Source organism: Aedes albopictus, chromosome 1, assembly GCF_035046485.1.
Source record: "Aedes albopictus strain Foshan chromosome 1, AalbF5, whole genome shotgun sequence".
In the NCBI taxonomy this organism is placed as follows: domain Eukaryota; kingdom Metazoa; phylum Arthropoda; class Insecta; order Diptera; family Culicidae; genus Aedes; species Aedes albopictus.
In genome coordinates, this window is record NC_085136.1 from 323797139 (window position 1) to 323820536 (window position 23398).

Genomic DNA, 23398 nt, shown 5'->3' on the forward strand with positions numbered 1-23398 from the left:
AAAACCGAAGGGCATGCAAACGCTGTTTAACATGTAAGGAAAAACAATAAATAATAAAATCTCGTTATTTTATCGATCGGGTGAGGCCTAATAACTTTTTCCACGAACGTCGCATCGATTTAATGTCTTCGGAGGTCTGATTCCTAGTAAAGTATTCTACAGAAATCATTCGTCGACTTATTTTTAGGGATCTAGAGGTGGCTCTAAGTGATTTTTCTTTGCAGGAGTAAAATTTCCCCATAGTAAATCGTATGAAAAACTAAGAATGGTGGGCGCCAAAATATAGTTTTTCCAATTGATCTGAAATTTTGCACAGTTGATATGGGACCAAAGTGGAACTCAAAACATATACAGGAACTTGAGTTTTTCCATATTTTGTATTTTCCCATATAAACCGTGTACCAGGCTAATATCTACAGGGGATAGACAAAATGATCGGGACAGGCAAAATTTTCACTTTTCAAAAAATGTTCAATTTGCTGTAACTTTTCGAAAAGTGCATCAAATATTCTCAAATTTTTACTGTAAGTTCTTCAACTAGTTGTGTATCAGTGGACAAAATTTGGAAAAGATCGGACAATTCTTCACGAAGTAATAAAGATTTTTGAAAAAGGTAAAATTATCCGATAGCCAACTTTGAGCTGTTATATCTCCGGATTCAATGAACCGAGTGCAATGAAATTTTGACCATTTAAGACTTATATAATGAGCTATGAAAAACCATTGACTTAACTTAATATTCTTAACACGGAAGAAAATTATAACGATTAGATTATTTTTCTAATAAAACACTAAATTTATCCAAACTTCAACATCGTTACAAAATTCAAGATGCAAATTATAGTTCATTTAGTTTCTCTCTAATTGACTTATATATAAATGCGTTTTGAAGGAAAGTAACAACATAGCCGCCAATAAATTGAAAAAGTAATGGGATACATATTAAAAATAGACCAATTTTCTAAAAAATCGTAAAAAAAATTAAATCGCTATATTTTTTTCGCTTGTTAAAAATTTCAAGTTAAGTCAAATGTTTTCCAGAATTTATTATATAAGTCATAAATGGTCAAAATTTCATTGCAATCGGCTCATTGAATCCGGAGCCATAACAGCTCAAAGTTGGCTATCGGATAATTTTATCTTTTCCAAAAATCTTTATAACTTTGTGAAGAATTGTTCGATCTTTTCCAAATTTTGTCCACTGATACACAACTAGTTGAAGAACTTACAGTAAAAATTTGAGAATATTTGATGCACTTTTCGAAAAGTTACAGCTAGTTGAACATTTTTTGGAAAGTGAACATTTTGCCTGTCCCGATCATTTTGTCTATCCCCTGTATATATACTAGATACCAGAATTGATTTATGCTAGGGTCGCTTACTTTAAACTGTCCGTCACATAGCACATTTCCGAAAGAAAAGCATATTATTTTCTAAATATTCCATATTTTCATTTTCAACAGTTGGTGCCGCGGTCTGCGTCAGTGGTGTGGGCGCCAACCCGCTGATCAAGTACTGCGACATTAGCGATTGCGAAAATGTTGGCTTGTACGTGACGGATTACGCCCAGGGGACCTACGAACATAACGAGATTAGCCGGAACGCCCTGGCCGGCATTTGGGTAAAGAACTATGCTAGTCCAATCATGCGTGAAAACCACATCCACCACGGACGGGATGTCGGAATTTTCACCTTCGATAACGGGATGGTAGGTATCGATGCATTTGGGGTCGTTGGGGAGAATCTAATTAACAATTTCTTCTCTTTCTGAATTTCGCAGGGGTATTTTGAAAAGAATGACATCCACAACAATCGAATAGCGGGCTTCGAGGTGAAGGCGGGAGCCAATCCCACTGTTGTCAAGTGCGAGATCCATCATGGTCAAACCGGAGGGATTTACGTCCACGAGAACGGACTGGGCCAGTTTATAGAGAATAAGATCCATTCCAATAACTTTGCGGGTAACTACTATCTTGAAAAATCATCCAAACAAACACACATTTTAAACTCGTTTCACCCGCAGGTGTTTGGATCACGTCCAACAGTAATCCAACGATACGGAAGAACGAAATCTACAACGGTCATCAGGGTGGGGTGTACATATTCGGCGAAGGTCGAGGACTGATCGAGCATAACAACATCTACGGCAATGCGCTGGCCGGCATTCAAATTCGAACGACGAGCGATCCGATCGTACGGCACAACAAGATCCACCACGGGCAGCACGGGGGCATCTATGTGCACGAGAAGGGCCAGGGATTGATCGAGGAGAACGAGGTTTACGCGAACACGCTGGCCGGAGTGTGGATTACGACCGGAAGTACGCCGGTTCTGAGGCGGAATCGGATTCATTCGGGCAAACAGGTCGGGGTGTACTTTTACGACAATGGCCACGGCAAGCTGGAGGACAACGACATATTTAATCATCTGTATTCGGGAGTACAAATCCGAACAGGCAGCAATCCGGTGATTCGAGGAAACAAGATTTGGGGAGGTCAAAACGGAGGAGTGTTAGTGTACAATGGCGGGCTGGGGCTTTTGGAGCAGAATGAGATTTTCGACAATGCGATGGCGGGAGTGTGGATTAAGACTGATTCGAATCCGACGTTGAAGCGGAACAAAATCTACGATGGTCGTGATGGTGGCATCTGCATCTTCAACGGTGGCAAGGGGGTTCTAGAGGAGAACGATATTTTCCGAAATACTCAAGCCGGGGTGCTGATATCAACGCAGAGCCATCCGATTCTGAAGCGCAACCGAATATTCGATGGGCTGGCGGCGGGCGTTGAGATTACCAACAATGCCACGGCCACGCTGGAGTTCAACCAGATCTTCAACAACAAATTCGGCGGGCTGTGCCTGGCGAGTGGCGTCCAGCCCATAACGCGGGGCAACAAGATCTTCAATAATCAGGACGAGGTGGAGAAGGCCGTCTCCGGTGGGCAGTGTCTGTATAAGATCAGCTCGTACACGTCGTTTCCTATGCACGACTTCTACCGGTGTCACACGTGCAACACAACCGATCGGAACGCGATCTGCGTGAACTGCATCAAGACATGTCATGCGGGCCATGATGTCGAGTTCATCCGGCATGATAGGTAAGTGGTAATTTATGCATTATCGTATTTAACCAAAAACGTAGGTAAAACTCTCAACACCATAAATGCAAAACGTAGGGTATGTGTGCCATCAGTAATCTCATGCTCCCATTTTCATCCTATTCGAAAACAAGCGATTACGGCACCGATTGACTCCGTTCTTTTTGTTTTCATGGGTGCTCACTTCTAACAAAAAATACAAAAATAAGAAACAAAATAAACAGCGCTTCAATCCTTTGTTTTTCGTGGGATGAAAATGGGAGCCACATGCTTAATAAGGGAACCAATACCCTATGCATTTCCAATCATGCTCATATTTGCACAAGATCAGGATTTGGATCCTTATATACCATATCCGTCTAAAGTTCTAGTTATATTACTGACACCCAGCGTCCTATTTATTTGACAGTACTTCTTGAAGAAATGTCGATTTCAGCGTTACGTAATAAATGGATGTTGCCTTGCGAGATTCTCCCCAAGGGATTATTTCGTTGATTTCTCACGGGATTCCTTTAGGCATTTTCTCGGAATTTCTTTGAAAATGCCTCTTGTGTTTCCGTCAGGGATTCTTCCTAGAATTTCTTCAATTATTATTTGCGGATTTTCAGCATTTCTCCAGAAATTTTCGTCCAAATTGCTTCCGATTCCTACCATGGAAGATTGTGAAAGTCGTCAATAAACCGCAGCCGAACCCTGCTCCTGCAAATTTGACCGAAAAAGCCGAACAAGCCGTAGCGACAATTCGTTTGGCCGTAGAAGATAATCAGCTCGTTCATATTAGGAAGATGAAGCCTGGAAGTTTGGAGAATTTCCATGTCAAGCGGACTCTGAGCGAGAACCAAGGTCTCGATCATGTGTAGGATTTGTGCGTTGCAGCAGGAAAACAACGGTGACATGGAGATCAATATCGGAAGATTGGTGGAACTATATTCGACAAACTCAATGGACTTCAGCCCGACATGGTCCGGGATTAAAGTTGACTGGTGGCAATCATGTTCAGCAGTCTCGTGGAAGCATTGAATACTCAGAAACGGTGCTTGAAACTGGTCCGCAGGTCATGAAATGTTGTTTCTGCAAGAAACCTGGTCATCAAAAAGCGGATTGTCAGAAATTCAAGTTCAGAAGAGAAATACAGAAAAAGAAAAAAAAAATTACTAAGGAGAAAGCCAACAATGTGCATGAAGGCGACGATGGCCAACATTAGGGATTCTGCGTTGAATATTCAGGTGCTCAAGATGAGCGTTGGATCCTGAACAACGTGCCACATCGCAGACTACCGGATTTCAATTGATGAAGGTATACGTGCAGACATTTAGGTAGCAAACGGAACCAAAGTAAAGTCCTCTGGCCGTGGATCTGGAAAACTTGTATTGCTAGACCATGCTGGTAAGAAGCGTACGATCGATACGGTGTTGTTTGTACCAGAAATGAAATCATCAAACCTGATATCAGTGAAGCGTTTAGTACAAAAAGATTACATGGTGAGTTGTGATCAAAACTGTGCGGAAATTTTACGAAACGAAGTCGTTGCAGATATAGCGAAACAGCGAAACTACTTGTTTGTCCTGGCAGCGTTGAAACAATCCATATCATTGGGTACATCTGGAGAACATTATATCCATGAAAGGCATCGGCGTTTCGGCCACCGTATTTGTGAAGCTGTGAAAAAGTTGAGAGATTTAGCGATTAGCGTGAAGTACAAGCGGTGCGACTGCAGCAGTGAATGTGAAGTTTGATAATATGCTCGGATCGAGGCAGCAAGTAAACCGGACACGATGTGAAAGCATATCTGAAGCAAAATGGGATCAAGTTTCAGTAAACTTCACCATACACGCCCAAGCAGAACGCAAGAACAGACGTTTGCTCGAGTTGGCAAGGTGTATGTTGATCGATGCTGGTTTGCACAAACGTTTTTGGGGAGAAGCAGTGATGACAGTGAATTATCTACAAAATCACCTACCGTCAAAGGAACCCTACGAACAATTGTCCTCATTCTGTGAATAGAGTGACGTGACAAGAGTCGGAGTCGTATATCGAGGTGAGAAATCTCGACTCGAATGAGGTGAATCTCCATTTGATTTACACGGCGAGTCACTTCATTCGAGACGGGATTCCTCACCTCGATATACGACTCCGACTTTTCTCACCTCACTCCATTCGCAGAATGAACACAAATGGTTAGGATCGAAACCAATTCTCAAGCAAATTCGTCGTTTTGCTACTTGTGCTCATTCTGCGAATGGAGTGACGTGAGAAAAGTCGGAGTCGTATATCGAGATGAGGAATCCACTCTCGAATGAAGTGACTCGCCGTGTAAATCAAATGGAGAGTCACCTCATTCGAGTCGAGATTTCTCACCTCGATATACGACTCCGACTTTTCTCACGTCACTCCATTCGCAGAATGAGCACAACTGATGCTCACTGACACGTTCCTGATGAAAATTGGATCAAGCTGGATGAAAAAGCAATCGAATTGAGGTTTGTTGACTACAGGGAAGAGCCCAAAGCTTATCGTTCGCTGGATATCGCTACTTGTGCTCATTCTGCGAATGGAGTGACGTGAGAAAAGTCGGAGTCGTATATCGAGGTGAGAAATCTCGACTCGAATGAAGTGACTCTCCATTTGATTTACACGGCGAGTCACTTCATTCGAGAGTGGATTCCTCATCTCGATATACGACTCCGACTTTTCTCACGTCACTCCATTCGCAGAATGAGCACAACTGGAAAAGTTACTCTAAGCCGTGACGTCAAGTTCCTGCAATGATCCAATATGGTTAACGTTGATGATTCCTCGAGTGAAGTTGTTGTGCCATTTGTGCTCATTCTGCGAATGGAGTGACGTGAGAAAAGTCGGAGTCGTATATCGAGATGAAGAATCCACTCTCGAATGAAGTGACTCGCCGTGTAAATCAAATGGAGAGTCACCTCATTCGAGTCGAGATTTCTCACCTCGATACACGACTCCGACTTTTCTCACGTCACTCCATTCGCAGAATGAGCACAATTGGAAGCTAGTCGTGATGATGATCCTGAAGGTGATCGCGAACTTTGCTGTGGTGCTGCGAAAGATTCTGACGATGAATACGGGTTCTCTGATGACGCGAGTACAAGGATATCAAGCGAACACATCTTTGTGGAGGTTGAAGCGGATAATGAAACCGAACAGTTACGACGATCAACCAGATCTACCAGAAGAAAGCGTGGAATAGCGTGGTGCTGGTTGGTTGCTTCTACGGATTGAAACAGGCGGCCAGTGTCTGGAATCAATGGCCTCACAAAGTACTGCCGGTGGTTACCATTGGTTACCAACAAGGCGAAGCTGCCCCGTGCTTGTACCGGAAATAGGTGATTGGCAAGTGGAGTTATGTGCTTATTTATATTGATGACTTCATAACAGCTAGTGAAGATCGGACGACCGTAGACATCCTGGAAAGAATCTTAAAGAGCGAATTCGAAATAAAAGCCTTCGAGATATTCGATGTTATTTGGAACTGGATGTAGAACGTGATGAAACTGGCGATTACATCATCAATAAACGCAAGTACACAGCTGATGTAGTTCAATGCGCCAGCCTTCAAGAAGCAAACCCGTCAAGTCACCCCGGACAATTATTTGTATTGAAAGATCGTTTATTTGGCAGTGAATTCAAGACCGGATATTTTTCCATCAATATCAATACTAAGCCGGAAGACAGCAAACCCATCGTAGCGGGACTGGAATGAGCAGAAAAGAGTTGTACGCTTTTTGAGAGGGACCTGCGACATAAAGCTGCGCCTAAGCAAGGTTGAAGAACCTTCCGAACTTGTTTGATATGACGCTGCTGTTTGGGCGGAATTTTGTGAGAATAGGACGTCCAACAGCGGTTACATTTTCCAGTTCAACGGTGAAACAATATCTTGCACGTGCCACAAGCAGACGTGTGTATCTCTTACCACTGCAGAGGCGTTGCATTGTCGGAGGCACAACAATAAGCATTAAGGCTGCAAAGTGTGCTAAGGGAATTAGGAGAAAACAATTCACGAAGATAACCAGAGTTGTCTCCAGAAGCTGAACAACGAAAAAATCAGTGACTGAACCAAACATATTGCAACAAAATTTCTTTTTGTCAAGAATCTCAAACAAAGCGATGTTGTATGTTCCAAGTAGGGTATCTCGCCACTTGGGCGGTGGCTTCTATATTCGTCTGTTTTCCACTATAACTCAGTCAATTTTGAACCAATTGACTTAAAATGTTGTACACGAGTAGATACTATACCAATCTCACCACATTCCAAAAGTTGTGCCAATTGGTTCAAATTTGACTGAGTTATAGTAGAAAACAGACGAATATAGAAGCCACTGCCCAAGTGGCGCGATTCCCTACTGCTAAACAGAAACAATGTTAGCAGATTCATTTATAAAACCGTTATCCAAGAACCGACTGGAGCTGCCCGGGAAGATGTATGGCATGATTATGGAGCAACAAGTGTTGGTTAGCGTTAAAACTAATAAAGGCACTATAATTGTCAGTCGTAGTTTAACTTGCCCGGTTCAAATCCACACTTGCCTTCTAAGAATTACCAACTTCATTATTTTTTTTAGAATATTCTTTTATCCATTTATTTTACTTTTCAATATTGGCTGTGCAAGCACTAGAATAGAATAAAATATTCTTTTATCGATTTCTTCCTGTATTTTTCCCGTCAATCCTTTCAAGATTCTTTTCGGACTGAAAAAGACGTAGAAATTTGAATCATTCGAAGGCAAAGTGCGTTTCATTGACAAATTAAGAGATACATTTATTACCACTTGTTTTAATGGGATTTGAACCCACGATTCCGTATCGATAGTACGGCCCCTTAGCCAACTTGTTGACAACAATTTCTGCTATCACTAATTACAGATTAATAACTGTTTTTGCTGCGAGACAAGTTTTTGGTTGATATCAAAACATACATCTATCGTCCAACAATTTTCATGTTTTTTTTTCTTCGTTTCCATTGCAGATTCTTCTGTGATTGTGGTGCTGGTACCCTCACCAACCAGTGTCAGCTGCAGGGTGAACCCACGCAGGACACCGACACGCTGTACGATTCGGCGGCGCCTATGGAATCGCACACCTTGATGGTAAACTAGGGACTTGTTATATTTATCATACTGTGTTAAACAAAAATGGAAAACTAGTGAATGTAAAAGGAACAGCCCGGATCCACACTCACACACTTACATACACACATGCTAAAGAAAAAGTTAAGCAGAAAAGTATCACACTAAAACAGTAGATTTCCGGCAAATGTTTCATCGTCAATCCCATAGTTGTTTCAAAGGAGACAAATCTGGAGAAGGAAAAAAAACAATGCCAGTAGAAACGGTGTCGTGCTCTACTTTGTTCCGTCAGTAGATCACCTCATCAGTCAGAAAGATAGAACAAAAAATAATTAACATGTAATAATGTAGAATCGTGAGTAAAAGTTTCGGGTTTCTCGGAGAAGGAAAAAAAGCCTAAAATTAATCGAATTTTGGAATCAAGAAAGTACTAATCAACAATTACCAAACATTCCCCACCTTTCGAGTAGCAGGACCAGGATCGGTCGTGAAATTCAAAGTTCTCCGAGCACGGCACGTGGTGTGACCAAACCACGTGTGAAAGGTAGCGGACGACCGAATCTCGTTTAGTTATTGAGTTTTAGATTGTTTGTGCGTGCGTGTGCGTGTAGCTTACAGAACAGAGCGTACTCCCCATAGTAGGCCAAGAATTCACAGAAAAGTAGTAGATGTGTTGATGAGCCTCGACGTGAGTGTGCGTGCGTGCAGAAGTTCACCACAGTGAACACTTGTTGTTTGCAATCGTTTTTTGGTATGGGTGTTCGTTTCCTTCTATCATTGTGTGTGAGACTTTAACAATTGTAAATTGGAGCGGTTCGATTACACCCCATCGAATCCAAGTTGTTTCGTGACATGCAATGTGTAAGTATTATTATTTCGTCTGAAAGAACAGTGTACCTATTGTGAAACTATATTTTGTTCAGAATAAAATTCTCTAGTGTATTAGGGCATAATCACACGTATACATACAAGCGACTGTTTGTTTTTCATTTCGCGCGCATGTGTTTTTCGTTCTCTAAATCAATAAACCAGCTGTGTATAAAGGTGTAAATGTGAGTTAATAGTCACGTCACGGTCACTGTGCGATCCGTTCGATGACGTATTATTAGGTGAAGCCATTAGAACGGGAAACTGATATTACACTGTGTATTTGGGTACTAATATTTCTCGCGTTTAGTATCATACAGGCGTATCTACAATGATCGATTTCTCTTCATCGATTTTCTCTTCGGATTATTCCAAAAAATACGACCAATTTTTGGATGATCTCTTGGTGTGTTACGATGAAGGACGACTAGAACTAGCATCTAAAACAACAAAAAGAGTCAAAAATGTCTTGCGGGCAAAGTTATTAATCAAAGAGAAAATCGATGAAGAGAAATCGATCATTGTAGATACGCCCGTATGATACTAAGCGCGAGATTTATACTTTTTTTAGTTTTAGTTAGATGTTCTTGTGTCCCTTTTTCTGTCTTTCCTTGAATGCTTGAACCGGTGGAAATACAAAGATTCTTCAGCCACGAGTCAGTTTTAATCAGTAATACTTCAAGGCTAACAATAGAGAAGACCGTAATTGCTTTATGTAAACAATCGAGCAACGGACTCATGTTCCGTAACCGGTCGTTTGAGAACGTCGCGAACCGTCGCGATCTCTTCGACACAGTCGTCGCGATGAGAGGTGTGTGGACTTCCAACACACCAACAACAATGCACTCTCGCCTAGGCTTTACATATACAATAGATGCGTTATGTGGATGTACATCTAATTCATCCGAAAGAAGTGCGGTCTGTGGAAAAGGTAACCTCAGAATTTCGAGTTGAACTTTAATGCAGGTTAGTCACTACATCTTTGGATCTTCTCGTGGTGTAGTTGGCAACGCGTCTGTCTAGTAAGTAGGAGTCGTGAGTTCGAGTCTCACCGAGAGAACAAGTAACTTTTTCGCAAATTCCACTCCAACTTGTTCATTTCTCACTCATGTCAGTATATGTAAAGTCTAGCTTTTGAAATGCGGTTTTGTCGAATTCAATTTTCTGGGACCCACCTGCACAACTTTAACAACCACTACTAGCAGAAAGCGTATTAGCTTCCAGTTGATGGAGGTGAGGTGCACGACTGACGCCCAGAAGGCCCTGTGTTCGTCCACAAAAGCTGAATTTTCGGTAGTTATCTTTTGCATGTTTCGAAAAGTAGCAATTTTAATGACAACACGAAACATGCAATATTTCTTCTTGACACGTTCTTGGAAACCATGAAATGTCACTGGGCCGATTGCGTGTTTTGTCGACCAGATTCGACAGTCTTATTTTTGCATTGGATTACAGTACGGTAATTCTACTGGATATTCTCTATACATATCCAGTCACATCCGCTTTGTAGTCGCTGGGTTAGCCTAATAATTGCACCAGTTGCAGTTATGGATGCATACTTATTCATATGTCGTTTAACATATATACCCCATATATATGAAATCAGTTTAGATAATCCTAGGTTATCCAAATAGAGAGATAAAGTTTTGAAAGACGGACCCGGCTAGGGTGGTACTTCGAATCCAGTTTGACTTTCTATTCCGCAGAATCGTAACTTATTCTGTGGCTTAGTTGGTTAAAGCGCCGGCCTAGTGATACGGTGTCGTGGGTTCGAATCCCACCAAAACAAGTGGTATTTTTTTTTCAAAAATTTATCTCTCAATTTGCCAATTAAACGTACTTTGCCTAAACATTCTTCAAGTTTTTACGTCTATTTCAGACATACTGGCCGACTGGTATATAGCCGGAAAATGGCAATAAAATTGTAATCCAAAACCTCCAAGTAGCACTGATCGATCTCGAATTGATAGCATTTCTCCTATTTTGAACGATTCAAACCATAAAACGTACCAAGCTCAGCTCAATCCATCTCACCGAAAGAGGAACTGTCAATCGTAGATTTCTTACAACAAACGAAACGTAGTAACCAAAAATTTGCATGAAACCAACCAGTTAATACCAACAAGTGAGGTTTTTGAAATTTCTATTGCTCGAATGTTATTGTGTGTAGTTGTTAGGCAACTCGACATCTATTTTCCACAAGCTATTGTTCCCTGTATGAATGCTACAGATAAAAAACGTTACTTGATGTTACTATCTTACAAGTGTGCACAATTATTTCTTTGCTCGGGTGAACTTTCTGTGGTTCATTGAATCGTCGTTAGGCGTCCACAGTCAATCAGGCTCTCTCCCTCTAGTTTGTAAAGTTTATATAAACTTCTTCAGCAGCAGTGCTTCCCCTATATCTACTTAGCAAAAAGCAAAACACGTGTAACATGTACCTTGATGAATCAAACAGAAACAAAAAAATGCTTTTAAAATTGTTAACTCACACGTCGTCAATCCACACACGCGCTCTGTATATTATTTACTGTGTCCCAGTGCATTTATCTGTGTTACAGGTTTAGATTTTTATGTTTTTTTTTACACGCGCGACACATATTGTATCGACATTTATTAATCTTTTTTTTACTGTGTATTAAAATGAAATGTGTTCGAATCGTACCCGTTAGCTGCTTATTTTAGCGCGCGCGAGATAGCATTACTAGAAATGATGTGTATTATTATTCTATTTTTTTATGTGTAGTTTGATCGGTTATCTTGATTCTTGGTAAGCAAATCGTACGTAACGGATATAACCTATCGTCACGTATTGTGATGTTTTAACTGTGTATTAATTTTATCACATTTGTACTGAAACAAGAGCACTAATAGATAAAACAAGAATCAATTATAACTAGTGTAATTGGAACTGCTTGATGTATGCAAGCCGAACGACAATTGTAAATTTCTGTATATTGCACTTTTTGCGCACTGATCTTAAACATAAACATATGCTTTTTGTACAATTTTTATAAGTTTGTTTTATTTCTTCTCTCGCATAATTTTGTTTACTTTGAAAGAAATGTTCCTTGTGTTCTCCATTTTTTTGGCCTTGATGTCATTTGCTGTTCATTTGTGTAGTCAAAAATTATAAATGTTTTGTTTTTATTTTGGTAACGTCTTTGTTTATATGTGATAATATCCAACGTCTTAATTTACCCACAAAAAATCATGACCCAATCTATTTCCGCCTTCTTGTACAGTAATCTGGCCTAAATTGAATGAAAATTTCTAAATCTGAAGCTTGCAATGCAGTAGCTTATGAAAACAAATGCTTAGCATAAAACCACAGACAAACAGACGTAACTCTTAAAGGAAATTCCTCAAAAACTTTCGCCTGGTGTCTTTTTCATGAGTACACTGCCACCTGTTGGTAGAACCGCGCGCGACACTGCGGCCATGATGGATTTCGATTTGACGTTTATCTAACACGTACACTACTAAACAAAGCGCCTGTAATATTCGTTTGCATCATTCAGCAACGTGTACACTGGCAAACGTCAAAGCGATCGAACACTAGCGCATCTGGTGGAATGATTGCGCATATCAGATGAAGTTTGAATTGATCGTTAAATGCATGTGCCAAGTCGTTTTGAAGAGTGTTACGTCTGTTTGGATATGATAAAACGAATCCTAACTGTAAACAGCCTAAATGAGCCTCTGCACGAATTTGCCCTGTCCTGCTCACTCCCACAGAATATTTGAAAACAGCGCGCACAGTAAAAGTCACATTTGACTTTTACTGTGCGAACTGTTTTCAAGTTTTCTGTGGGAGTGAGCAGTACGCCAGATTCGTGCAGAGGCTCATAAGGACGGTCGTGTATGGAAAAAAAGCGTTTGATTGGCAGTAGCGCTGTAATCACCAGATGTTTTATCTACCAAACAAAAAACCTAGAGACGTAGAAAAGACTGACAAACACCGGAAGTAAATCGACAATCAAATATGTTTAAAGCAAAGTTTGGAGTTGAGCTTGTTAGGTTGATTACTTCTTTATGATTATTACTTCTTTTTATACCTTATCATCTCTACCTTACCCTCTCTTCTATCAGAATCCCTGTAGAATATCCAGAATAAGTTCTTGAAGAAATGTGTGGAAGAAAACGTGTCGGAAACCCTGGTAAGATTTCGAGAAGCATCTTTCAAGATTCGTGGAAGTTGACGTAAAAAAAACTGAAGGATTCTCGGAAAGTGGCCAGGAACGAACCCATGGACGTTTCTGAGAACGAATCTCAGGTGGAATCAATTGAAGAATCTTAGGAGGACTCCTGATATCCCAGGATGAAATCCCAGATGGAGTATCTGAAGGAAGCTCTGGAATTCCGGGAAAAAATCCCGAAATGATCCTCCCGAGAGAAATCCTGGAAATATCTTTGAAGAGACTTCAGTAAGAAGCCATGGGTGGATACCGAGAGGAATTCCTGGAAGAGACTCAGGAGGAATTGTAAGGAAATTTCGGAGCATTCTAAGGTAAATTTTTTGGAGAATCCTTGGGATGATTCCTGAATGAATCTTGGGAGAAATCCTTGGAGGAATTCTTAACGAAATTTCTAACGTAAAAGAGTTTAGGCTCTAAAGCTTTATTGTAAGTTGATTCCAGCAGAAAATTATGCCTTTTAATCTAGATTTGTTGTAGAGATTATCCCTGTCAAGCTCATAAAACTAGCTTTGCTTTTATTACGTGCAGCTTTCAACTGAGGATTGTTTGGGATTTCCATTCAACGTTATGCAGTCTATTTAATTGAAGTAAGGCTTCAATAAACGTCACGAAACCAATATTTTTTATTAAATACATCTTTCTTTAGAACCTCCTGGAATTCATTGGACTTGAAAACGTTCTTTGGATTGAACCACAGCCAAACAGACGTAACTCTTAAAGGAAATTCATCAAAAATTTTTGCCCGGTGTCTTTTTCATGAACACACTGGCACCTGTTTCGATTTGACGTTTGCTAACACGCACACTATTACACAAATCGCCTGTGTAATCGTGTACACTGGCAAACGTCAAAGCGATCAAGCACTAGCGCCTCTGGTGTAAGGATCGGAATTGATCGTTAAGGACAGACTGAGCTTCTTATTTTAAGCTTATTACAAGTGAGCAAGAACAGAATAATAAAATGCCCTGTTGTTTGAAGTTTGCTTCTTGAGATTTGTGCATCTGAAGTTGCACCATGGAGATGCACTGTTGAAGCAGGATTTACAGACGTTTGTCCTTAAATGCATGTGCCAAGCCGCTTTGAAGAGTGTTACGCCTGTTCGTCTGTGATTGACCTTTCTAACCTGTCATCCCTAGAATCACGATAACTACCCAACTATAGATGAGAATGAATCACAGTAAGTGCACAGCCCAGACCTTTTGTTCGTAAAATGAATTACAAACCCGATTGATGAAAGGCGTTTCGAATGAATGTGTGTCGATAGCGTTTATTTCCTGTATGTTAATCCTATGTCTCCACAACCGCAAAATAGTGAAATTACCCGTCATATCCCAAACGAAACCTTGTAAATAATCCATACTGATTGTAATCAAACTTAGGCAGGATTGCATCTGTGGAATCATAACATAAGGGAAGCAAATGCAGATACCTAGGTGCTATCCCAACAAAACCGACTGTTTAAATGAGAATCCCACACCGCAAAACCAGAAACAAGACTTAAGGACGGTAAACAGCAAGGAAGCAAAGCATGAACTACGAAATTTCATATGTTAGAACTGTAAATGTGTACGTGTTTATTACAGATTACCGAAAACAACTCTTTGAAAAAGAAAGCATCTAAAACAAAAAAAAAACTAAATTTAGCTTGATTTGATAACTTTTGAAACAATGCGAATTAGCACAGTTCTATTCAAAGTAAAAAAAACTAACTACTCTTTAAGAATAAAAAAAACAACAGAAAACTCCCCACTCCTCTCAAATCCCTTCCAGCAAACGGAAAGCTCACACCCATACATACCCGGCACAACAGAATAATAGTCGAAAGGAAAGTTTTAAGGATGCATTTAAAACGTCATCGTGCGCGCATGAATTGGGACATTCGAAGGCGCCACACAAACACCTAATCTCTATTTTTAAGGGTATTACACACACACACTGATTACTGATTGACTACCTATAAAAAGAATCTAGGATGAATGACATACGAACAAGGCATACTGATTATACTGATGACATCGGAAGACGAAAACAAAAAATCATTCTTGATCGAAGAACGTCGTTCAACCACGTCGAATTCAGGTGGCGTGCGTCTGACTGCTTGACCGTCACCGCAGGAGAGTAGGAGTGAACGAATACTGAACAGTTAATATTGAACCATAATACTTGGAAAATAAGATACCAACAACAACAACAACCACACACACAACCATAATGTGACAAGCGAGCAAATAATAAAGTAAATAAAAATGATATTTATAATTGACTAATAAATGTAAGAAGGGCGTTGTTAGTTTTGTCCGATAGTCAGGAAAGAAAGCCTTTGTAAAAAGATTTTTCCGCAGTCTAGAAATTTTCTTCAGAAGGATTCGTAATGGGTGGGAGCCATTTATCAATATTTACCCATGATGACTTCGAAGAATTCCATCGCATATTTTTTACAATGGTTTCCATCATTTTTTAAATTTATATTTACTTTCAGTCCTGAGCGGTGCAAAGGGCCGAATATTTTTCGTTTTCGGTTCCTGTAACGGTTTTTGGGTTTCGAGAACAGGTTGTTGGCCTAAGATCCCCTATTAGGGTGGGGCTAATTTCAAAAAATCTCTCCGATATATGATTTCCCAAGTGGAAAGTGATCTACTAGTCGAAATAAGTCAGCTGTACAAAAATGAGCGATTTCGGTTGATATTTGGGGGTGGCGCAAAGGGTTCAAGTGAAATTTTTGCTAGAACAAACTTTCAAAAATAATTTCAAATTTAATTTTCAAACTTATTTTTTCTAGACTAAATTGATTCTAGAACCCAATTGGGCCAAATTTGTGCTCAAAATTGCGATATCTCTACTGGTTTCTGAGATATTTGAAAAAAAAAATGTCGTTTTCAGTATTTTTTGGGTTGGGTACCAAAATATGAGCGCATGGGTACCAAAATAAATGAGCGCATGACCCGTGGAAGCATGAGGTAGGAACTTGTGAGGACCAGAGCTGTGTTCGACGCTTTTCGGTCTAGAAATCTTTTGACGTTGTTTTATCTTCTTGAAACAAATCACTTGAATTTGAATTAATTGAGCTCACTTTGAAATGATTAGCCGATATAGGTTTGTGTCTAAGCTAAGTTAATGTAGTACTTAACATCACCCATTGTGGGATATAGTAGTGATTTGTAACATTTGTAAAATTTTATTCGAGTTACCGAAGACGCGAACTCTGTAAGGAGTCCGTGCACTCATCGAGACCTGCCCTAAGGGCAGTGAAGCGGGAGTGAGTCGCACTACCAAAGTGGAGCAAAGCATACCCGGGGGTCGCCAATAACCCATTGGAAAGGATCCAATACGCTACAACCCGAATCAACGCGATCTTCGCGTGTCGCCAATTATCGTGCGAAGGACCGGAACCCAATGCCGAAGCTCGTGGCGTAGTGGCTACACGTTCACTTCATAAGTGGATAGTCATCATGCGCGTAACTACAGTGCATTTGGCCCCTCAGCTGCAATGTCAAGCTTGCTGGCTGTAGTGCATAACAAGCGAGCACAACATTGCACAGTGGTCCACGAACCAGATTTATGAGGAAATATGCATTCAACGCCTTCATATGAGTTTTTAGGCAAATATGGTCTTCTACAAAGTTGTAGTATTAAATAAGGCCCTCTTTAAAATGTGCATGAAAATTAGAGTGGTCCATATTTTCAAAGAAATTGGGAACCAAACTTTTTTATTTGCAAGAATAACTGTATACATTCTTCGGGAAAGTTGTAGATCTATCAATTTTGAGCAAGTTTTCTGAAGACACTTTTAATGTAGCTTTAAAATTGACCGATCTAGAGGTATTTTTCTGAATAAGCTTAGGGTGGTTCAAGAAAAACCGGTTTTCTGGCGTTAACTTTTTCAGTTTCGATTTTTCGTCAAAGTTACCCAAGAAACACTTGTAGAGTATTCGAAGACGCATCGTTTCGTGCGCTGAGATGGTCGTTATATCTTTTGGTTCAAAAGTTACAGGCGTTTTTCTTAAAAAAATCATAGTTTATTAAAAAGGTGTTATGATGGGTTGGGGCAAACATAAAAAATATCTCTTGCACGCATTCAAAAGAAGAAATGTTGTTATAAAACAAATTAGAGGGGTGTTATTTTTGTAACTCAAGTTAAAAATACTTGAAAAGTGCCTATTTTTTCTAGAAAATCATCAATATCTTTTGAACGGAATGACGTAGCAACATTCTCAGCGCACAAAAATGCGCGTTTTTGGAAGCTCTAAAAGTGATTCTTAGGCGACTTTGACGAGAAATTTGAAACAAAAAAGATAAAGCAATAAAACGATTTGTTCTAGCGTCACCCTATGAAAACTATAAGAAAATGCCCCAAATTTGGTCAAAACAGTTTAAACGCTTTATCTTTTTTGTTTCAAATTTCTCATAAAAGTTGTCTAAGAACCATTTTATTGATGATTTTATAGAAAAAATAGGTACTTTTGACTTGAGTTACAAAAATAACACCCCTCCAATTTTTTGATATGTTTTATAACAACATTTCGCGCCCTTAATGCTAGAGCTAGGTAACTCGTTTTGGAAAGTGCGGATAAAAATGGCTGGTAAAACTCATCCTGGTATAAAACAAACTCTTTGTTGGTCTAAAATGTTGAATTAATATGTGTTTTCGGATTTTCAATTGACAAACTTGTGTTTATTGTGGTATACGTTCAGATATAAACAAATTTCTTGCGATTTCGCAAAACCAGTTACCTAGTTCTAGCATTAAGGGGACGATTTCTTCTTTTGAATGCGAGCAAAAGATATTTTTTATGTTTGCCCCAACCCATCATAACACCTTTTTAAAAAACTATGATTTTTTAAGAAAAAATGCCTGTAACTTTTGAACCAAAAGAGATAACGACCATCTCAGCTCACGAAACGACGCGTCTTCGAATGCTCTACAAGTGTTTCTTGGGCGACTTTGATGAAAAATCAAAACTTAAAAAGTTAACGCCAGATAACCGGTTTTTCTTGAACCACCCTAAGCTTATTCAGAAAAATACCGCTAGATCGGTCAATTTTAAAGCTACATAAAAAGTGTCTTCCGCAAACTTGCTCAAAATTGATAGATCTACAACTATCCCGAAGAATGTATATAGTTATTCTTGCAAATAAAAAAGTTTGGTTCACAATTTCTTTGAAAATATGGACCACCCTAATTTTCATGTATATTGATAAGAGGGCCTTATTTTTAGGAACCACTTTGTAGAAGACCATATTAATCTAGAAAATCATTTGAAGGCGCTAAATGCATCTTTCCTCGTAAATTTGATTCGTGGACCATTGTGCATTGGAGCTGAGGGGCCAAATGCGCTGTAGTTACTCGTATGATGGTCGTGGGTTCGATCCCAGCCCCGGCACTTTTTCGTAAAATTTTTCGTCAGTTGATCTTCAAGAGTCACACATCAACATCCTCGTGCTCATCATTCTACCATGGACAGGGTAGAAAAGTGACAGCAGCGCAAGGCAAGCAGTTCGATAAAGTAGAATTAGAGTATAATACCTAGATTGAGTTTAAATAAGGGCGAAAGTAACATGAGAGAGTTCTCTTCATCGACTCTCTCTTCTTCAAATTAAAGTGACAAGATGCAAGTATGGTAGCACTTTTTGGTCATAAATCGCTAGGTTGCGATGCAATCTAGCGTCTAAGTGTAAAAAAGTTCATCTGAATTTGCATCTTGTCACTTTGATTTGCAGAAGAGAGAGTCGATGAAGAGAACTCTCTCATGTTACTTTCGCCCTTATTTAAACTCAATCTAGATACATTTAGGCGCTGTACAAGTGCAGCTGCCTATTGGAATCAATCAGTGCAGCTGCCAATTGTAGTGCCCTAGTGTACAAAAGAGCTGTAGGGGTGATCGGGACAATATGGGCCACATAAGGAAATCGTTCTGAAATGCATAGAAAAACTCAACAAATAATTACCTATTTTAATGTAATTGAACCATGCTTAGGAGTGATATTGCGTCGATAAGTTATGAAAACAACTTTTTGTTAATTGTTGGGAAATACTTTTGAAAACCATTGATTTTCATGTGTTTCCCAGCTATACGGGGCAATATGAGCCATAATTTAAAACTTGTTTGTTTTTTTTAGACAATTGTGCTCATTCTGCGAATGGAGTGACGTGAGAAAAGTCGGAGTCGTATATCGAGGTGAGAAATCTCGACTCGAATGAGGTGACTCTCCATTTGATTTACACGGCGAGTCACTTCATTCGAGAGTGGATTCCTCATCTCGATATACGACTCCGACTTTTCTCACGTCACTCCATTCGCAGAATGAGCACAAATGTTTCGTAAGGAGTGAGAAATAGAAAAATATGATTATTTAACAACAATTCAGTGTATTTTATACACTCCGGGGTTCCGTGGCTACGCCACTGGTCCGGGCAGGTATGACCATATTGCCCCGTAGAGACTCGTTTCGGAAAATTCTTGTTTTGTTGTAATTTCAGTTTCGAAAAATTCAGACTTGTCCACAAACTGCTCAGTAATAGTAGCAGTATCAACTGTAATGGAATAATTACCTGGGCAGTAGGGAGTTATCTGTTAATAGCTTATTTTGGAGTTTTAAATCTTATAACATTTTTGCGTTCGTAGCAAAAAATTAAATTTTCATTAATATTTGCATTTCAGAATCGAATTTTGGTACGGTTTTTATAGTGAGACGTGATTGAAGCATTCTATAAAAGATCCCAAGGCTTTGAACAGAACAAAACTTGATAATAAGGCCAAATTCAGGGTGGCTCATATTGCCCCGTATGGTCATATTGCCCCTACTACCCCTAAATAAGGTGGTTGAAGAAAAAAAAAAGGACCGGAACCCGAACTGATAGTTAAAAGTCCTCTTAACCCCGCTCGGCCTAGTAGTAATCTTAGTACGCGAAGCCGGGTCGTTGAGAAAAGTGGGCTTCCTCTAAAGGTCAATTCCGGACGTTCTCGTCCCGGAAATCGGAGGTCTTCCGTCCAGCCGGAGTCAATCGCTGCGCACCAATACTGCAGCGAAGACGGATCACTCCTTTCGCTGCCATCGCAAAAAAGGTGCCCACAACCAACGACAAGGTTCACGCCACTTTCGAGCCGTGACGAACAGCATCTAGTCGGCGAAGAAAAAACCTGCGCAGGTATGTGTTAGACTGTAGACATAACCATGATCTAGTGTTTTTGAGGATTTCCTAAACCGTAAACCCCAAACAAACCGTCCAATCCGAAATTGTAAAAAGCACAAGAATTTTTGTTTATTTGACGATTGATTATATTTTTATTCTTAGTTACGTTTCCGTTTAGTGCAATTTGGAGGAAGTTCAATCCAATTGACAGTATGGAATTCTGCATTATCTTATGTTGGCCAGCTTACTCTAACAGAAGCTTTGTTGTTCGAGAACTCCTCAGGTGAAGACTCAATTGACCGGTTTTCTCTCGTACCTCGAAAGTGGCGCTTAAGCCATGATAAAGCATAGAGTATTTCCGAGCCTCTGATATGGATTTTAATATGAGATATTGTAATTTGTAACACTTGTAACTTGTAACACCTCCCACACGATATACGAATGCAAAATAATCTTTGGTAGAGAAGTTCTCAGTTAAATTGAGGAAGTGCTCATAGAACTGCTTCGCTGATAAGTAGGTTTTGTCCCAGGTGAAACCAAGTAACATTCAAAACATCAAAAAAAAATGTAGCGATAGCCAGATAAAGTTTCTTTAGCTCGTGGTAGATCTAATCATATCAACATTTCTTCTAGCAGATATTATGAAGGTTGGACGGTTACCTATACATATTAAGTAATCCAAGATCTGCACTACTGAAGTATTGCATTAAACTGGAGCATCTCAAGTTAATATCTACGTTGCTCCAGATGATATTGGCACTTGTGTGGTGAAGATAAACCATCACAATTAGAAGATACCCTTTTCAAGACGATGACTTACTTGAAAGTATCTATAGGGAAATAAACTGGACAATAGAAAACCAGACAAGCTACTGTAGTAAGTACTACAAAGTGAACCAAAGGAAAACAAAAAAGCAAATGTGATAACTTTCTTATTGGTTTTATTTAGAAACGACCAACATAATCTTTAATTTGCCTCTTAATAAGCTAAGTAAACCATTCCTAACCGAAATATGTTTTATGACTAATTTATTCACATTTCCTCCAACATGTCATGTTACAAATCTTCGTGCTTCAGCTTGTTCTCCTTCTCGCTGAAATCTATCGTCACCTCCGGGACGCTCTTCCGTCCTGGCGACACAATCCGCAGCACCTCATCGGTCAGCTTAACTTTCCTAATTGAGTTGTGCAACGGTGAACCTAGCAGTAGATAGTCTCCACTCTGTACGGCATGTGCAACCAAATTGGTCTGGCCATCGTCACCATGCAGTGCTGCCAAAATGTTACCATTCCAATCCAGACGTAGAACCGTACCACGCTTTGGGAAAAGCGCGAATACGCTGTTGAAGTTACCAATGAAATGCGATGCTCGCAAGGCAAGGTAGTTTCCAGTTTTCTCGTACAGGTATTCAAACGGTAGTTCTAGAATGCTCATCAATCGTACGAGAAACTTCCGAACATTCGGGTACGAAGCAAGTTTTGCCAAAAGCGATGGATTTTCGTCATCTACGGCAATCAGAACGGCTGCCCAGATACCCGTATCATCCTCCACTAGATTATCAACCTGACCTGGTAGTCCGTCGATAAAGATATCGTGAGTTCCCGCTTTGGGACCTTTCAGGTAATAGCGACGTATCAGCTGCCCTCCAAGCTCAGCCACCAAAACAAAGCTTTCGTCCTTGCTGAGTGCGACTCCGCTGGCACCGAAGACTTCATCGATCAAAACCTTGTTCTGGCCGGTAGCGCGCGAGTAATGTACGAGACGTCCCGACGGGTTGAGCAGCATCGCTTGGAGACCATCTTCAAAGCGGAAATCCGACGACATTTCCGACCAATAGATGTCTCCGTTCTTCGCCACCTCCAGGTTCATTGGGATACCCGGCTTTCGCGACTTTTTGCCGCCTTCGATAATCTGATCCAACGGGACTAGCAGCTTTTTCTGACCGGTTTTGATCTGAACCTGATAGATACCGAAGTACGGTTCAATCACAATCAGGTTGTTGCCTTGGGTGTCGAAGGCTATCCCCAGGGGATGTCCACATTCGCGTTCATGGTAGGGGCCCTCTATTGAAGAAAGGGGCCTTTGATAAAGTTGTTTGATAACGAGTTATGATATACTCACGACATTCCACTCCGAATTTCGTGATCACTCGGATCTGATCCTTGCCGGTAATTTCGACGATTTTACCACCGGCGATCGAAGCGAATGTGCTATTGCCTCGAACCAAAATGGACTCCGGAGCTATCAGTTGGTTTTCTAGCCATCGTTCCGGATTGTTGAGAAGCTGGTTGGGAGCGAGGACCCCTTCAAGGCGCCGGGGAGGCTTTACACTGAAATCGATTCAATGAGATTGCATAGGTAGATTCTATTGTATTGGTACTAGGAATATTGAACTTTGCACTTACCTGAACTCTTTGAACGGGAATGTTGGGAAAGGTGGCAAGCCGGGTATGATGGCCACTATTGCAACGAATATCGATAAATGGGCTGCTGTAGACATAAAACCCATTTTCGACTAGGAGGGATTTATTTTCAGACAAGAAATTTATCAATACTGCTGCAGTGATTTTTGTACCTCGCAGGCGTTCGCTTTCTTAGCTCGATGTCTGCATAGGATGTTATGTTTGTAAACTTTAGCCTCAGCTCTGCAAATGTTTCGCGGTCTATCTTATCTGACTCGGCTCTTGGCATAATGCATGTGAATGTATATATAGATTGTGATGTTTTTTACTCTCTCGTCTCTCTCTTATTATTTCACACGCATTCTACCATTCGATTGTTAAGGGAAGCTTTGACTGCAAAAGCTCACACGTTATAACACTGGTTCACAAACGGCAAAATTTAGGACACCAAAAAGGGATTTTCTGCGGGTAGAGAAGATATCGTGGTTTGTTTTCAGTTACCGAATGATATTTTTTACAATTCACTAATAATGAAATGGAGGAGTTTGCTTGCCTAATCTTCCAGCCATCACATCTTGCAATTTTTATACTCCTGTATATGATTTATCT

At 40.2% G+C, this 23398-nt stretch overlaps 3 protein-coding genes across 4 annotated transcripts in view; 2 read left to right on the forward strand and 1 right to left on the reverse strand.

Annotated features, from left to right (window-relative positions):
* The window catches only part of LOC109411503 (F-box only protein 11), a 53843-nt gene extending 38636 nt beyond the window's left edge, over positions 1–15207 (forward strand). For both annotated transcript variants that reach the window (XM_062847245.1, XM_062847246.1), the window contains exons 4-7: positions 1464–1708; positions 1781–1961; positions 2024–3098; positions 8089–15207. In XM_062847245.1, coding sequence (XP_062703229.1) covers positions 1464–1708; positions 1781–1961; positions 2024–3098; positions 8089–8218 — 1631 coding nt within the window. In that variant the 3' untranslated portion in view covers positions 8219–15207. The remainder of the gene's footprint in view (positions 1–1463; positions 1709–1780; positions 1962–2023; positions 3099–8088) is intronic.
* Positions 1–23398, forward strand: part of LOC109415927 (cyclin G) — a gene marked incomplete in the record, with an annotated part of 220614 nt that overhangs the window by 107535 nt on the left and 89681 nt on the right.
* Positions 21349–23066, reverse strand: LOC109415920 (adipocyte plasma membrane-associated protein Hemomucin-like). Its single transcript, XM_062850501.1, has 3 exons — positions 22793–23066; positions 22509–22717; positions 21349–22450 (listed from the first exon to the last, which is right to left on the reverse strand). Exons 1-3 carry the CDS (start codon positions 22894–22896, stop codon positions 21444–21446), a joined length of 1320 nt encoding a protein of 439 aa, XP_062706485.1. The 5' UTR covers positions 22897–23066; the 3' UTR covers positions 21349–21443.

Bases quoted from the DNA above. Each gene is read 5' to 3' on its own strand.
- LOC109415920 (XM_062850501.1), bottom strand. From the start codon at position 22,896: ATGGGTTTTATGTCTACAGCAGCCCATTTATCGATATTCGTTGCAATA. The intron at 22,718-22,792 runs GTAAGTGCAAAG...AATCGATTTCAG, and splicing joins TTCCCGTTCAAAGAGTTCAG to TGTAAAGCCTCCCCGGCGCC. The intron at 22,451-22,508 runs GTGAGTATATCA...TTTCTTCAATAG, and splicing joins GAAATTCGGAGTGGAATGTC to AGGGCCCCTACCATGAACGC.